This window comes from Uloborus diversus, chromosome 7, assembly GCF_026930045.1.
Source record: "Uloborus diversus isolate 005 chromosome 7, Udiv.v.3.1, whole genome shotgun sequence".
Lineage (NCBI taxonomy): Eukaryota > Metazoa > Arthropoda > Arachnida > Araneae > Uloboridae > Uloborus > Uloborus diversus.
This window is the reverse complement of record NC_072737.1, coordinates 152,564,604-152,581,569: the sequence shown is the minus strand read 5'-3', so window position 1 is coordinate 152,581,569 and position 16,966 is coordinate 152,564,604. Positions and strand designations below refer to the sequence as shown.

General features: G+C 34.2%; 1 protein-coding gene across 1 annotated transcript in view; it reads right to left on the bottom strand.

Annotated features, from left to right (window-relative positions):
- LOC129226948 (ankyrin-2-like) overlaps window positions 1–16,966 on the bottom strand; it is a 227,201-nt gene that overhangs the window by 123,374 nt on the left and 86,861 nt on the right. Inside the window, exons 12-17 of the mRNA XM_054861576.1 lie at window positions 16,431–16,628; window positions 15,351–15,449; window positions 13,892–14,089; window positions 8,983–9,081; window positions 7,643–7,840; window positions 2,989–3,087 (exon numbers count right to left, since the gene is read on the bottom strand). Of these exons, the coding sequence (XP_054717551.1) occupies window positions 2,989–3,087; window positions 7,643–7,840; window positions 8,983–9,081; window positions 13,892–14,089; window positions 15,351–15,449; window positions 16,431–16,628 (891 nt within the window). The remainder of the gene's footprint in view (window positions 1–2,988; window positions 3,088–7,642; window positions 7,841–8,982; window positions 9,082–13,891; window positions 14,090–15,350; window positions 15,450–16,430; window positions 16,629–16,966) is intronic.

Sequence of the window (16,966 nt, the reverse complement as noted above, 5' to 3'; positions counted from 1 at the left end):
TAATGTATGCAACTGCAGCTGTGGTGCCAGCTCTAAGTTCTCGAAAGTAATGCACCAGGGTCAGGTAGACCCAATTCCGAGAAACCTAATCTCAAAAAAAAAAAAAAAAACTAACGAGGACCTTGCAGGCGTGGAAACGAGTCCTCCATTGCCAATTCAGCTATTTGGTAATGTGTCATCCCAAGTGATCCTAACGATCGAGGACCAGTGAGGAGAAATACCATCGTACTGGAAGATGATAATAGGTTGTAGTTGTTCAACATAGAGCTACAGAAATAATTTCAGCATGACCTGATAAACAGTCTAGTCAGTGGTTGGAAGTAGCGCGCTACAAGTAGCGACGCTACTGTAGTAGCTACATTTTTTAGTAGTTTGTAGTGTAGCGCACTACTTTTGAAAAAAAGTAGAGTAGCGAGTAGTTCGATACAAAAAAAATGTAGTTTGTAGCGATTTCGAAAAACTACTTTTAAATAAAGTTTCAAAAAAAAAAAAAAAAAAAAAAAGAAACGAGGTTTCAAACAAATCTGACTGGTGGAAGTCTTTAGCGAGTAAAAGTTACACCAATCAGATTCGCATAAGACTTTGAAAAATGCGAGCTGACCTCAGGCATATGATACCGTACGTTCTTTGTTTGACGCCATTAATTTGTTTAGCATCGAGATGTTCAAATTTCCCCATTATTCACCTTGAATAGAGCGTGCATAGAAAGAAAAGAATAAGCGATAATTGCCAATTTAGTGCAACGTTTGTGCTTTCTGGCAGCAGAAAATGTCCCGTGGATGAACATTTTAAAATGTTTCAGGCCTTGACCGGTTAACATTAAATATTAGTCTTATAGAAATTTATGATAACGGAATTTTTTCCGTTTCATGCAAACTTTGCCCGTTCAGCAAAAAGCTTTGGTATCAATGTCATCAGCATCTTACGTGAGGGATGCGTTCCTCGCACAGGTGAGAAAGCTGTGTTATTGAATGAAAATACTGTTAGGATGCACATAATCAATGAGAGAGAATGGCGTAAAATGAAACAGTACGGTACGTATAGTATGTAGCAATAATAAAATGCAGCACAACCACAACAATAGTACTGTACAATAGATGCAGTAATTATATTTCACGCATTTTTAGTTGTTCAAGCATTTCAAAAACTGTCAGAAACTTTCTATTCTTCCTTTCATTTTCAAACTTTAGCTAAACAGCCCACTTATGTAAAATTATGTTTCATCAACGTCATATTTTGAATGAAAAATATACGGAGTGGTGATTTATACGTCAACAAAGCGATGTTTAGATTAGTACAGTGTGAGAACTTCCGCTTTCAGTGATGCTAAAGAAAAAATCCATTCACGGCACCAAAAAAAAAAAAAAAAAGTACCCAATTAAAAAAAGGCAATACTTAAGCCCATCGATTCAGTTCTGAAAATTTTCACGTTGCGGGTGAGGATTTCGCGCTAGCTTCAAAATTCGTTCTTCGAGAAGAGCTCGCTATACAGCCGTTTCCCGTTTTTCGAATTGCGTTGCTGTGCGAATCCACGGCAGTTTTAAATAACACATAGAAGTAAAGTAAACATTCTTAGTTCTTTTTCATGTTTCGGATATTTATTAATATTTGATTTTTAATACTAGGACCGTTTGGGATATTTTTTTTATTTCTTTTTTTTTTCTTTTTTACTGATTGAGTTTTGACATGTTAACATAATAAAAGTCAATTATTAAATATTGTAAGTTTTTCAGATTATTCGGTAAAATTGAATAAAGTTTTCATTCATTTTATCAGTGGCGTAAGAAAGGAGATGGTGTCCATGTCCAGGCCCGTAACTTGAAGCTGAAAATCAATTACTTAGCTTCTACAAAATATAAGTTCCTATAAAATCAACTCCTATAATGGAAATTAAAATGTTTCTCTTTTGTTTAAAATATGTTTTCTTCTCTGCAATCAATTTTATGTATTTGTATATCTATGTAAAATTTAAATCAAATTACACCTGCATTTATTTATATTTTCAAGTAGCCGAGTTGTACTTCTTGAATTAAAAATTCACTGTCAGGAAAGAATTGAAAGTTTGAAGGTTGAATTCTTTCACATTTTAAATTCAACGCTTTTCATTAATTTATTTTTAAAAAAGTAGCGAAGTAGCGACTACTTTTCAAAAGTAGTTCGTAGTTGCTACATTTTGAAAAAAGTAGTTGTAGTTGTAGTTAACTACATTTATAATAAAGTAGTTGTAGTTGTAGTTCGCTGCAAAAAAAAATGTAGTTTTTCCAACCACTGAGTCTAGTGTATTTATCCCACTGAAAATGAAAAGCGACCCACCATACAGCTAAGAGGATGACACCATACGTTTGTTTTTCAATTGCTGCGCTTAATTTCAATGTGGAAGTGAGGGTTCGCGGAGTCTCAGATGATCACATTGTATCAGTATGAGTGTAAGATTCATCCGTGGAGAATACGCTACAGATGGCGCATGTATTGAAATGCATTTAACGACCACTATAATCTTACATGTTGAAGAATATTAGTCCCAAACTCCCTCTTTTTACCTATCCACATTTCGGACTGATACATTTGAACCCCTTTAATGGAATAGTCATTTCACCACGAATTAATATTCTAATAAGCGGGATATTACATTAACCGGAAACAAAACAACACGTTACATCAATTTGGTACATTGAAAATGAATTACATTAAGGGGGATATTATTTTAATCCATATACTAATAAGCGGGCTAGACTGTACGTAGCAAAGTTGCAAAGATCAATTTTGAATACTATATATATATTTTACTTAATGATAAGGTTAAACCAAATATAAAATTATTTTTCATGCTTCCTCCCTATAAAGTAATAAATAAAGAAAAAAAATGGTTTTCTTTTGGAAAAATTTTTTTAAAAATTCTTTTGCCGCACGTCACAAAGTTACAAATTTATATATTACCAAATTATTCATACCAAACTTTGATTTTGAAAGCAGTAAAGCAATAATTACCATTGTCGTCACATTTGGCGACGCTTGATTTTCTAACAGAAGATTAACAACTAACGTGTGACCTTGTTGCGCAGCTTGATGAAGAGGTGTGTAGCCATGCTGGAAGAATTAAACTTTAATCACAAAATGTCAAAACAGAACGTATACGATTTATGCAGCATTTATGAATATCAGATAATGATGTTCGTACCGTTATATTCGACCATTGAGTTTATGGATCGCAAATACTCTGTATTTACAGAATGATTATAATTGAAGATACGACTTTTTCTTTAAACGATCTAAATTTAAAATTACTTCTTAGAATGACTTGACATCAAGCCCAAACATCCATAAGGCAATGGAAATCTGTTTGGCAAAGAAAAAAAAAATGTTTTCGGATGTGCTGATAGTTGGCTTCCAGGGTTAACACTGCTATTGTGAAAATATCCTATTTACTGAACCGTGACATGCACATTTCACACGCATAATCATGTATTTTTACATTTTTTACTTGTCACCGAGGGCGTAGATAAGGGGGACAAAGCCCCCCCCCCCCGAAACGTTTGTCTCAAAAAAAAAAAAAAAAAGAGAAAAAGAAAAGAGAAGAAAAAGAAAAAAATCAAAACGACTTTTTTCTGAGTAACAAATGTCAAAAATTCACTTCGCTCCCCCCCCCCCCCCCCCAATGCCATTGAAAATCTGCTGTATGAGTGACCCTCAAGTATAAAGACGCCTCCCTCTGCTGCGACAATTTTTTGGTAATTGAGTGAAATTTGACCCTTCGCTTTAGAAATGAGATTGGTTTGTTACATCCACGTATATGTAGCCTTTCTTTGTCACAGATTCTGAAAATTGTTAAATTTGTTTAATTTTATGAGCGGCGCAGTGGGAATATTGCATACAGTCGAATCTGTATAGTTCGAATTTCACACGAAAGAAAAAAAAATCGAGATAAAGAGGCTTGGAGACACGGGGGTTTTAAGAAACTTTATAGAAATTTGGAATATGATGGTGAAAATTTGAAATCGATACTAAAGACAATATGGGCTCTTGATTAAAATTCCTCTGTATTAGTTTTGTTAGGTATTTATTCTTTTATTACATTATTAAGTGCTTTATTGCGAGTTTAAGGAATCATTTTGACAGTAAAAGAAACTTTAAGCATATCTTTTTCAAGAAAAATCTTTTATTGGTTTTTGGTCCCTGATTTTTTTTTTTTTTTTTGGATTCATTATTTATCCTCTTGAGGTTAGCAATTGCTGCAAATATAACTTGGCCAATATTCTACGATTTTCCTTTTTTCATCACTTGAAAAAAACTTATACTTTCTTTTCACTCCTAACATTTCGGCTTTCTAAGAAATCACAATTTTAAGAAAGAGAGCAACCAAAGAACAGTACTAATCCAGATAACAGCGAAATGGCTTTCTACTTGAATGACGTTTAACCATGAACTTAAAAAGTTCATCTTACATGTCAAACCTCTGAATTTCACCCCTTTACTCTTCTTCCAAGAAAGTGCGCGAAACGACTGTCCTTTTCTTAATCTTCCTAGAAGGCCTATTCGTGGAACGCATTTCTCAGTTTTTTCCACTGCCTCCTCAGCTCTTGAAGACAATTCCTCTGTTTCTGAATTGAAGAAAATGTTTCTGTATGCTGCTTTAAAGAACACTGGGCTTCGAATCTGAAAATGATAGCATAACCGGAATTCGAGACGATAGAGGTTTTTGTTGGTCTGATTTCGTGTGTGTCATAGGTCATAGTCAAAACTACCTTTGCTAACCAGAGTATCCATTGCAATCACATTGATTTTTCAGCCAGTATTAACTGCATATTCTTTTGGAAACATACAGTCTGTTTAGAATAGTACATTCTAAGTGAAAGTTGCTGCATAATGAAGTGAGCAAAACCGATAACAAGCTTTTTTAAACCCAAAGAAAAAAAAATGAAAATGACGAAAAGGATTGTTCTAAAAAAAGAAAGTTAACGTCGTCTGAAGAAAACGATTTACAGTCTGCAAAGCAGCATTAGTCCCATTATACCCTTCTAAAGGTAATTTTATTTTAATTCAAAAGAAAAACTGCATAGCATTACATGAATAAAATGTTTAAAAACGAAATGACGAAATGAATCTAGATTATTTCTGTTAGCTTGGTTCGCATTAAAAAATAGAAAATAAAAAAGACTTCTGTTTATAACACTCGAAAATTACTGTTGCTCTCTCAAATAGATATTTATGTAAATTCTAAAGCAGCTAATAAAATTAAAAATAAAAACTTGAAAGGAGAACAGATGGTGCGCAGCTTTGAGCGAATCACGTTCTACCGTCTATATTTCTTCCCGAATTTTCTTTAATTCAAATTTTATTAACTGCTTTAGAATTAGCACAAATGCAAATACATAAAAAGCAACATATAAATATAACGATATGAAAAGCAATGTCATTTTTTTGGGGGGTTATAATTCAAGAAGTCTTTTTTTATTTTATTTCATTATGAATGAATCATACTTTTAGTGCAAACCAAGTTAGTAAAAATAGTCTTTATAGTCTGATAACCGATGAGATTGAAAGCCAAACATCCAGTTTACAGGCGGATATGGAAGTATCTATTAGTAGTCAGGGATGCCAGCTTTTGTAGATGTGTGTTAGCCTCTAAATAAAGCAGTCACACTGAAATGAACGGAACACGCTCTTCAGATATTCGATTTCTCCCTGATTTGTATAGACTGGTTTTGACAAGACGTTGCTAGAAAATTTCACTTTAAATTAAATGGAGGGAAAAGAAAAAAAGTTGAATTTTCCATAACATTAAAAAAAATTTAAAAAAAAAATTCTTTGCTTTTGTTTTGTTTGACACAAGAATCGGACTTTGGGCACTCCATTCCAAAGTATGTAAGATTCACCTCCATCTTTTTTTTTAATACTAAAAAAAGTTTACACACACACACACACACACACACACACACACACATATATATATATATATACAGTCGAACCTCCATATATCGAACTTCCACATATCGAAATTTTCTATATATCGAAATCCCAGCAAATTTCTATGTTCATTACATAGAAAAATTGTTTCTATGTATCGAAAAAATCTCTATATATCGAAATTTTTTTCGAGACATTCGTAGATTTTTTTTTTTTCCACTTTTAACTGTTTGTCTCATGAAAACTGAAGGTTACGGGAGAAAATTATGTTCAAAGGTTGCTACGAAACTCAGAAGGAATCTGGGGTTAAGGGGTGTGTATATAGGTCGTTGTTCCGTTCTGGAGTTCTTAAATTTCCTTAAGTTTATTTCAAATCTTAGTTTTAACCAGTAGCACTGTAATATAATGTTTCAAGTTATCCCTTTTCTCTGTTGATTATCATTCCTTAGTTTCAGTAAAAATCATTCAAGTTAGGTAGAATGTTTTTTTTTTACTTTTCTCTCGATTACATTGTCAAAATGAAAATCTCCTTTATGTAGCGGATCAAGTTAAATTGCCGAAGAATGAAAATGTATGAAAGCGCAAAAATGTAATTTCTGTTAATTTTTTAAATATTAATTTTCATTTAATCCGAAGCTCGTATAAATTAGAAATAGGGTTTCATACACAAACATAAGCTTTAATTTTAATGTTTTAGGAGATTTTTATGATAAAATAAGGTAATTTCCATATATCGAAATTTCTATATATCGAATTTTTTTCCGGCAATTTGCTACTTCGATATATAGAGGTCCGACTGTATATATATATAAAAGAAGTAACCCCCCCCCCCGAAAGTCGGGTCTAGCTACGCCTCTGCTTGTCACTCACTTGTCAGTAAAAGGTGGTTCACGTTCACTCCCTCGTAAACTCTGTAGGAATGTATTATGGCTAATTCGTTTGCTTAACGAATCCATTTGGGCCTTTTCCTTGACAATACTCTGACAATAGCATCTATTGACACATTGGTTGCGTTCGACGAACTTAACCGGTCGACCAGTGACTAACCGCAGGGAACCACATGATCATTAGCTGTCACGTAATCAACTAATCGGTAGCTACCGGTAGTGCTCGTCGAACGTACGCATTGAAAAAAAAATCCTTCAACAAAGAAAGTTCCACTGCCTTACGTTTGCTTTGGTGTAATATGAATTCATTTTGATCAGTAATTTTAAAGTTACATCGTAATTTCAATCACTGTAAGTCATGCCTTTTCATCTCTACTAATAATAAAGTGCTGTCCACCTCTGGCAATTTGAGCTAGACAGCCCGACCGATTAAACGATTCCATTTGTTGAAATAGGAATGACGAAAAACAGCTTAGAACTTGCGGATTTAGCTTTCAGTGTTATTCCCTATTTGGTGAATATACTTCAGGTAAGAAGTAGCAAGCGGTACAGGATTTTCTCGCCAATAAAAGGGTTGCAATCGTAGCCCAACTCTGCGCCTAACAATTCAGCTTCTTACTGATTGCTCTCCCTTAAAAGAAATGGAATTGCTCAAGGCCATAGCTCAACTTCTCAAAGGTGGACAGTACAAGGTTACTTAGCTTCTGAAGCTCAAAACTTTTCTGCAATGAAAAAGAACCACTGCAATCTCTAAATACGTGTCTACAATATTTTTTCACTTTTTGCTCTAATAATGTCAATTTTTTTATTTATTTTAAACCAGATAAAGGCAGTCTTGCAAGCTTACTCACCGAAGTTGTGTTATGTACGCTGGCTTCATTCTGCAACAGGAACCGCACCATATTGATTTGTCCAAAGTGGGCCGCCACGTGAAGGGGCGTGTATCCCGCCTTGGTCTTGGGGCAGACTTCGGCTCCGTTCTTGGTTAGAATCGAAGCCACACTCACACGGTCGTCTTGGGCACACAGATGGAGAGGAGTAAGACCGTTCTAGAGAATCATAAAATTAACAAACGTTAAAACATTACACATGTATTTATTTTCTTAGAATTGGGAGTTTTTTAATGACATATAAAGAACGAAAAACAAAAAAAAAAAAAAAAAAAATTCCTACTTAGATCAACAAAGAAAATTTTTATTTTAGTTACGAACTTTGAAATTTATCTTGATTCTTAAATTAACGAATCATTTTAACAGTACACAACATGGGGGCGATCATAAACTTGTCGCACCATTACGTCATTATCCATTGTCTTAACCTTTGATTTCTGATTAATTGGGTCAAGTAAAATCTTATCTGAATCATGAGCACATATAGGAATAAGGATACTCTATAGTTGGGGCAAACTAAACACGGCAGCACTGTGAAGGCTACGCAGATCCTACAACGCTTTACAACGCTGCCAGGATAAGTTGCCCAAACCATTGCGTAAAAGGAAATAATATAACACAATGTGGAACATTGTGCAACATTCTTGAACCTCAAAAAGGTTTCTAATTAGGGTAACAGCACCATTAACACTAATGATAAAGACATCGCTCTCAGGTTAACTCAAATTTTCTGAGCCTTTTAATGCATTTAGATTTTCTAAACTATTTTTCTTTCTTGCAACTACATCTCGGCTAACGTTTGGCTGCTTCTAGATCCTCTGAACGAGTGAATTCTATTTTTATACGCTCCTTTTCGAAAAGAGGTCTGCCCCCCCCTCCTCCCCAGTAACAGACACCGATAATTCTGATGAAAACCAGAGGATGAGGAAAGGATGAGTAATAGACAGAATTCCCCTTTTCTCTGCAAAATGTTCAAAAGTTCTTTAGTTTTAGATCTAAAACCTTATTAAATTCAAATGAACATGAAACATCGGCTGCCCATGTGGTGGCTGTTCATAACCTTCCACCACTGCCTTGTAAATACCAACTGGCTCATAAATTTCACTCTAATAACACTAGATGGTTGCACCGTATTCATGGGTCACAGCAACATCAGTTCTTCTCACCTAAAATTCTTATTATTTAAATCCAAACTTACAACTTTCTGTTACTGGACCCTTGTCTGTTACTGGTGCTGTTACCCAATGTCCTTATTTTTCATTGATGGAAAAAACAAAACAAAAATGTATAGAAATATTTACGTTTGCTCGATGGTTCACATCTGCCTTATTGTCAATGAGCAGAGCTGACATATCCGCGTGACCTTCTTGAGAGGAGAGATGAAGAGGAGTGAATCCAGCCTGTGAAAGAGAAATATGCTGCACTTGAAGTAGATCATTATTAATTTTGTCACAAATTAACTTTTCCAGCACTACCGTTAAAATTTTAAACAATAATTGATTTAATGAATATTACAAATTTAGGATGTTTCTTAATAAAGACTCTCAGTGCAATGGTATTTTCATATGTATAAACTCATCGTTTTTTTCCCTTCAATTACCGCCAAGTGTTAAATTTACTCTCTTTATTTTGTTTTAAGGATTAAACAATATTTTTGCGCCTCATTTTTCGTAGTAAAAGACGCACAATTTTATTTAAAACCCTTTTGCTAGTAATGGGGTTCATCTTCTCTTCTCTACTAATAATAAAGCTGAAAGTCTGTCTGGATTTCTATCTGGATCTCTGACGCGCATAGCGACTAGAGAGTTCGGCCGATTTTCATGAAATTTGGCACAAAGTTAGTTTGTAGCATTGGGGTGTGCACCTCGAAGCGATTTTTCGAAAATTCGATTTTGTTCTTTTTCTATTCCAATTTTAAGAAAATTTTACCGAGCAAATTATCACTACATGGTATACGATTCCACGTTACAAAAAATTACGAAATTATCATAACGTGGAACCGTAACATGGGCAAACGAATGAATATAATCCAATATTTGTAAATATAGAGGCGAACCAAATGGCCTTTCCATTTTCTACTACGTGCGAAGCCGTGCGGGTATCATTAGTCAATTTAATTTCTTAAACTTATTTTATTTTGTGTTTCAATGGTTACGCTTTTTAAACCCATCTTTTCCATTTTAATTTCTTAAAAGTATTTTAATACTGTCATCATTGTGTTTAGAAGGGAACTTTTGCATGAATTTTTTTTTTCTTTTATTTAAGCCTGATCGCTGAGCATACGTCACTTCTTGACACAATTTTTATTTTCATGGTAGACCGGGCAAAGCCGGGCAACGCAGCTAGTATGTAATAAAGATGAAAGATGTCAACCAGTTTTCAAATCCATAAGCATTCAGTGAAATGTTTTACGACTGAAAAAAGGCGTTTTAATCTAAAATTAATGAAGAAACTGTCATTAAGTCTTTCTTCCAATGCGAAATTGGCAATGCCCTTGATGAATGTGAACAGTTCTTAGATAAAAATGAAGAATTCCAGTAAGAAAATAAAGTTAATGATGACAGGGATATTGTTTTTTAAGGTTTCTGTGAAAGCATTTTGTATACTGAAAATGACTTAAACCTGTTATTACTTTGATAGCACATGTCACGGCAAAGTTATAAAGACATCAAAAGGTCACTCTGTCATATATTTTATGTCGCGTTCCATGGGACTTCACAGCGACGTCGCTCCAACAATTAAATTGTGACCAGTCACAAAGTAACATTTCCAAGCCATCACTGTAACATCTCTTTGTGACGTCACTGTGGAAAAACATTCGTAAGTTGCTACACTTGTTGAAGACTTCACAGTGAAGTCGCTGCAACAATTAATTTGTGACCGCTGACATAGTAACTTTCTGAAGATCTCACTAGAATATCTCTAGGTGACGTCACAGCGGAATGACATTCCTAAGTTGCTACAACGAGGACTTCACAGCGACGTTTCGTGACCATCACACGACGGAGACCCTTATGGGTCATTCCATACGAAATGAGCAAAATTCACAAAAAAGTGGTGGCCGCATGGTAACAGATTTTTATGAAATTTGGTGTACAGGTTCCTTTTATGCCTGTATAATAATATCTAAAATATTTTTGCTTAATTTTTTTTATTTGAATAGTTACATGCGATTGAAAATTGGTCAAATTGAACAGCATTCTCATTAATGCTAAATGTTGCATTTTTGAAGGCTTGTATCTTATTAACTATTTAATGAAAACATAAAAGTTATATGTTGTTGCAATCTATGGAGTAGAGTAATTAATCTGATATCAGTAAAATTTTAAAAGTCATTATAGTTGACTTTTAACTGAGTTTCAAAACCTGAAAATATTTCAGTTTTCTCATAATTAAGCATTTTATTTTTCAATCTCAATCTTTAAGGAATGCATTAGCGTTGCTGAAATTAATACCAAATAATGTGCTTAGTATCATAAAAAAACTACGTTACTTTTGAAGTTGTATTTAACTCCTTTGTCTTCAAAATCAGTTTTAAACTTAGTGACATTTTGTAAAATGATGATTTTCTCCTTCACATAGACACAAAAATTCAAATGAGGGAAAATTCAGACAACTTTAAAATTTTGCAAGAATATAGAGCTGTGTTTCTACTATTTGCTTGAAGAAACTCGAAATTGGTTTTCAATTTCCAAACTTAAAATAAAATTCAGAAAAATAGCATTTTCTTTGTGTTTTATGGGTCATCCATACAGATTTGACGAATGCGTGCGCTCGACCATTTTAAATTTTTTTTTTTTTTTTTTGAAATTCATATCCCTTAAAGCTGCATATGAAAGATGTTTAAAACCACTTTTATTTTTTCTCTCAACTGGACCTTTGATTTTTTAGAGGTCATCAAAAGGGATTTTCGTAGTCAAAAAAGGGACTTTTTGCATTTTGGCCAAAATCTATTTGAATTACATTTATGATAGTTAATTTAAAGATTTGATGTTAAAGTGTATAAGTTGATAGTCTTACATGCTAAGTAACGTAGCTGGAAGTTAATAATTAAAATAATGGCAACAGGTTGAAGTTCAAGGTCAAATGTAAAAATTTTACTCATTTCAAAGGGGGGATAACTCGCGTAGGGGACGGAAACACAAAATGAAATACGGCAAAAACTAATTACTGGAACAATGCTAAAAAGAATATGTAACTGTTGCTGTGTGTTTGTGTACCCTTTATAGATTATAGCCCCTCAAAAATCGGAAAAATGACAAAAATGACATTTTTAGACCCCTGTAAACCAAAAGGGGATGCAGTGTATTTCGTCAAATATCTTATTCATGGATAAACAAATTTCCTCAAACTCATAGCCCAATCTCAAATGCTATTGTGAATTAGACGAGATAATCCTCTGCCCATAGCTTTAAACTTAGTATGTTCTCTAAGAGCTATTTTTCCTATATCACAAATGGAGAGGAAAATTCAACACAATAATTAAGGAAACATTTCAGCAAGTACTTCATAACTATGCTTTTGAGAAAATGAAATACGAAAGAAATGGTTAGTTTTGCTAAACTTACAATAAAAAGGATTAACTAATGAAATTTTACCTTAGTTCAAGTTACTCTAGCAACAAAAATACGCTGATACCAATGATTAAAATTTAGTAGCATCTAAAAGACACTTCAATGTGTTAGGTAAAAAAAATTGAGTAAATTTAGAGCATTCCCTCATCTTCAAAAAAACATCTGAAATAGAGGGAAAAAAAATGAAATTTTCGGACATTTTTAATTTTTTAAAGTATGATTTCGTCATCAAGAAATTCATAAACAATTACGAAATTAGAGCAGATAGTCAGTTATAGATACTTTTTCAATCTGAATCATTTTTACTGTTATTTTTTCATTAAAAGATCTGGAAGAGTGAATTGAAATCTGAAGTAAATTGGCAAAATTTCAATCTTTGTTAATATCTCAGATTCAAAAAAAGATCCTAATAAATTTTACTTTGCTATTTCTCAATAGAGATTTGTTTATAGAATATGGAGATATTTATTTTTCAAGTGTACGTTTATAACTTATGGAGTTATTGAGTCACAAACTGTCCACCATGAACTCTGAAAATTTAGGCTTAGCGTAAGCATCAACTTCTAATTTCAATAACAAAGCAACAAACCGTTTTTAAACTTCCATACTTTGCATTCCCTCATAGATATGCATGGTTTACCTAAATAAAAATTTTCATTGAAATCTGTGACATGTCAGCCACAGCTGATTTGCTTATTTCGCATGGAATGACCCTTATGTGACCTTCACGTGACTTTCAGATAGGGGTTCTTAGTTCAGTCACTGTGCTTTGAGGGTCATTCCCTCACATCAAATTTCGAAGGTTCGATTTCTTCCAAACAGAAAGAAAATAAACATCTGAACTGAAATAATAAAGCTTTGAAGCGTCCTGCTTATTTATAAGAAACGAATTTGTAAGCAAAACTGGAAAAGTAACAGAACTAACGTTGAAGATCATAGCTAATATTTTCATAAATGACACTATTCGCAACTCCAGAGCTTGAATACGCTACCTTGCGGTGATTAACAATACTAAAGAAAAAGGTAAAGCAATCCATTCCACGTATTTTCTTCGCGGTAAATTACAGGCTTCAGAAAGTTTGTGATGGAAGGGAATTTCAGAAGAATAGAAAAGAAGGCTTCCCACAAACACGATGAAAAATTACTGTAATTCACTAAGCGTCAAAGCAAGTTATAAGTTACGGCATTTGTTTGTTTTACGTTTTTTATCCGCCATTAGACAGTGGCTGCAGCGCCTCCTATAGTTTATTGGAGTTGCGAATAAACAAAAAATAAAATACAGTAAATCCTCACTAATCCGAATCCGGACCCTATTGAACTGGACTTCGCTCAATCCGGATAACCCTTTAGATGTACATACTGTATAAATAAGCGGCGAGTTAACGCAATATTGATGTATTTTTGCACGCCGAATTTTATATTTCTGTAGTTGTCTTTTATGCAGTTTTATATTTCATTCACCTTAATGCAAAATACAATTTTGAATTAATGTCTATGTACCTTGACTCAAGGTGTAGGGTATTTTGCTTAATCTGTATTTCCAATATTTCGAAGGACACTAGATTCCCTGTCACACCGAATTAAGCAGATTCTACTGTATCAATAATCTTCCTACTCGCTTTGAACTAGTACTTACCTTAGATTCAGAGTTTGTTTTGGCCCCGTACTCAAGAAGTGTGCTGGCAATGTCCATTTGGTTCTTTTTGGCCGCAATGTGGAGCGGCGTGTAACCGTTTTTAGCCATGGCGTGCGGCGAAGCACCCTTGTCCAGCAACAGCAGAGCAACGTTCACGTGGTCATAGTGTGCGGCAACATGCAACGGTGTAACTCCGTTCTAAAATAATGGTAACAATAGCATTAAGGAGAGAAAAAACTTTGAAGTTTAAATTTGCTCAATCTACCAATATGAACACGGTATTTCTTATTAATAAGTAACGTATTCCTTGATTTAACAGATTATTCTCCGTATATAAAGGGTGTTTTTTTTAGAGGTATAGAACTTAAAGTTGGGAACACTTTTTGATCTGTGGGCCATTTTGATAGTTATCACTTGTTTTGTGTTTAGTTTGGTTTGTCATCATGAATAGACAACAGGACAGTGCAATACGCCACACAGTGCGTGTCATAATTGATTTATTGAAAGAAACGTTCGGTGAACGAATAATTTCGCTCAATGGACCCGTGAATTGGCCTGCGAGATTATGCGATTTACTACGCTGGACTATTTTTTGTGGGGCTGTGTGAAATCTCAGGTCTACACCGATAAGCCACAGACGATTGACGTCTTTTACAAGAACATTCGCCACATATCACTCACATACGGTCCCCATTGCTGCAAAAAGTGATAGAAAATAGGACTTCCCGATTAGACGTTTTCCAAGCCAGCCGAAGTGGCCATATACCAGAAATCACATTTAAATAAAAATGGCAAAGAATCATCTTTCGAATAAAGCCAAATTCATGGCAATTTACATCATTTAACGGTGTTTTATTTGAACCTAAAGTTCTATACCTCTAAAAAAACACCCTTTAGATTGATTTTATAGCAATTTCTTTCAACATTGATTCCAAAGACATTCGTCAGCATTGTTGCTTTGATTCAGCAAATCATGTATCTTATTTCTAAAAGTTTTTTTTTTTTTTTTGTAACAACGCCATAAGTTTGTCAATAATTCATCAAACTTCATATGAAACAGTGAGAAGCAAAGGGATGTAAGTGAACATCTTCAAGTTTTGAGTAAAACACGTCGAAAGTTCCAGTTCTAGGCAGGTTTTCATTGAAACTGTTTTCTATAAATAATGCTGTAGAGCAACATCTACCCGGCTACTAGTACTAACTCTTGCTCCAAAACAGAGGAGAGGTTAACCTATCACTTGTACTGGTTATCTCCAGGTTTTTAATTTGGCACTTACTACCCTTTGCTTCTGCCTCAAATATCATTTAGTGAGGGAACTTTTGTTTTATTAGCTTGCTGCAGTATACAAGAGAAAAAGAAATAAACACAAAAATCACAATTTTTTCATAATTACATATTACCATGAAATAACTCCATGCTGAAAATGAAGAGTAAAAAACAGTACAAAAAAAAGTATACCTTTCCCTGAGCATCAACAGGTGCACCCTTCTGCAGCAACAGTCGGGCAACCTTAATGTTGCCGTATTTAGCAGCTAAGTGAAGAGGTGTGAACCCTTTCTGTAAGAAAAAAAATTAAACATGAATAAGAGCGTCTTTTTTGTAAGAAATACAGTGAAACCCCAATTTACGTTTCTCAAGGGACTGGGTTAAAAAAGTCGTAAACTACGGGAAGAACGCCAAGTACGAGAAATACAAAGCAGCAAAACTGATGATGGGACCATGTGACCCGGTGAAAAAACGTTAAATAAGGGGAAACGTAGATTTGAGGGACGTAAAATCGGAGTTTCACTGTATATTTATTTTATAAAATAGGCGTTTATAATATTAGTCCGTGCTATTTTTATTTGCATAAGTATGAGCTGTAAAATTTATTTCATGTGTTTTTTAAAACTCCAAATATAAACAGAAAAATACAGTAAAAAACGTGTACTGTAAAATTTTTGTTGAAAGTTCACACGATCAATATAAGCAGCTTTTGGTTACCAACATATTACAAAAGAAAACCCCATCTACTGACATTTTTGCATGCAGTAAAAGTTTAACAAGCACTATTCCTTTAATTTTAAAGTAATAAAGGCACCTTAAAACATGTATTTCCTTAGTTTTAACGTTTTAAGGAGCAAAGCAAAAAAAATTTCGGAGATTCGGCGGACGTTTGACAAAAGAAAGTACAAGAAAGTAGGAAGTTTCCCTACAACCCTTCCATGTACCTGCTAATCTACTGTAGCTAATTTAACTGCTTCACTATAGGCTACACTTTTTAGATACATTAAACATTACTACACACATTTGGTGACCCATGTTAATTAATAACAGGTGAAACAGTTGCAGTAAATGCTTTCATACAGATGCATATTTTACAGAATTTCTAGTGTTTCCAAGCTCTGAATAATTTTCAACTTGAATAATGAGGTGTTTTTGCAATATTTATCAGTGTTTTGGGATATTTGGCTCTGGCATTATCCTAATAGCACTGGAATAACCAACCGTTAAATAAAAACATTTATGGAGGAAAAGTACAAAAAAGCAATTCATCACCTTGGTTGTTGAGGTAAGAGAAGCTCCGTGATCCATAAGGGCGGATGCCACTTCCTCCTGGTCCTCCTTAGCAGCAATGTGCAGTGCTGTGTACATGTCCTTGGTGACCGCGTCCACTGCAGCTCCATGCTGAAGAAGTAAACTCACGATGTCCACATTGCCCAGTCTGGCCGCAATGTGCAGCGGCGTTTGTTCTTCCTGGATGGAAATAATGAACAGATGTTTTAACTGTGTACTATGGAACGGAGAGTGTAGAGTGTATAGATTGTAACAGCAAATTCGACCGAATGTAGATAAAGTAAAACCTGTAAAGTTGACCACCCTTGTAAGTTGACCACCTGTATAAGTTGACTACTATTTTCAGGCACAGAATTAGATTTTATCATGTAATTAAACCTCTATAAGTTGACCACCTGTTTAAGTTGACCACTAAAGTAGTGCACCGCAAGTGGTCAACTTACACATGTTTCACTGTAATAGGTAACTATGTAAAAAAATAATAGTAAAATCTCACTGCTCCAGATTTATTGGAATGA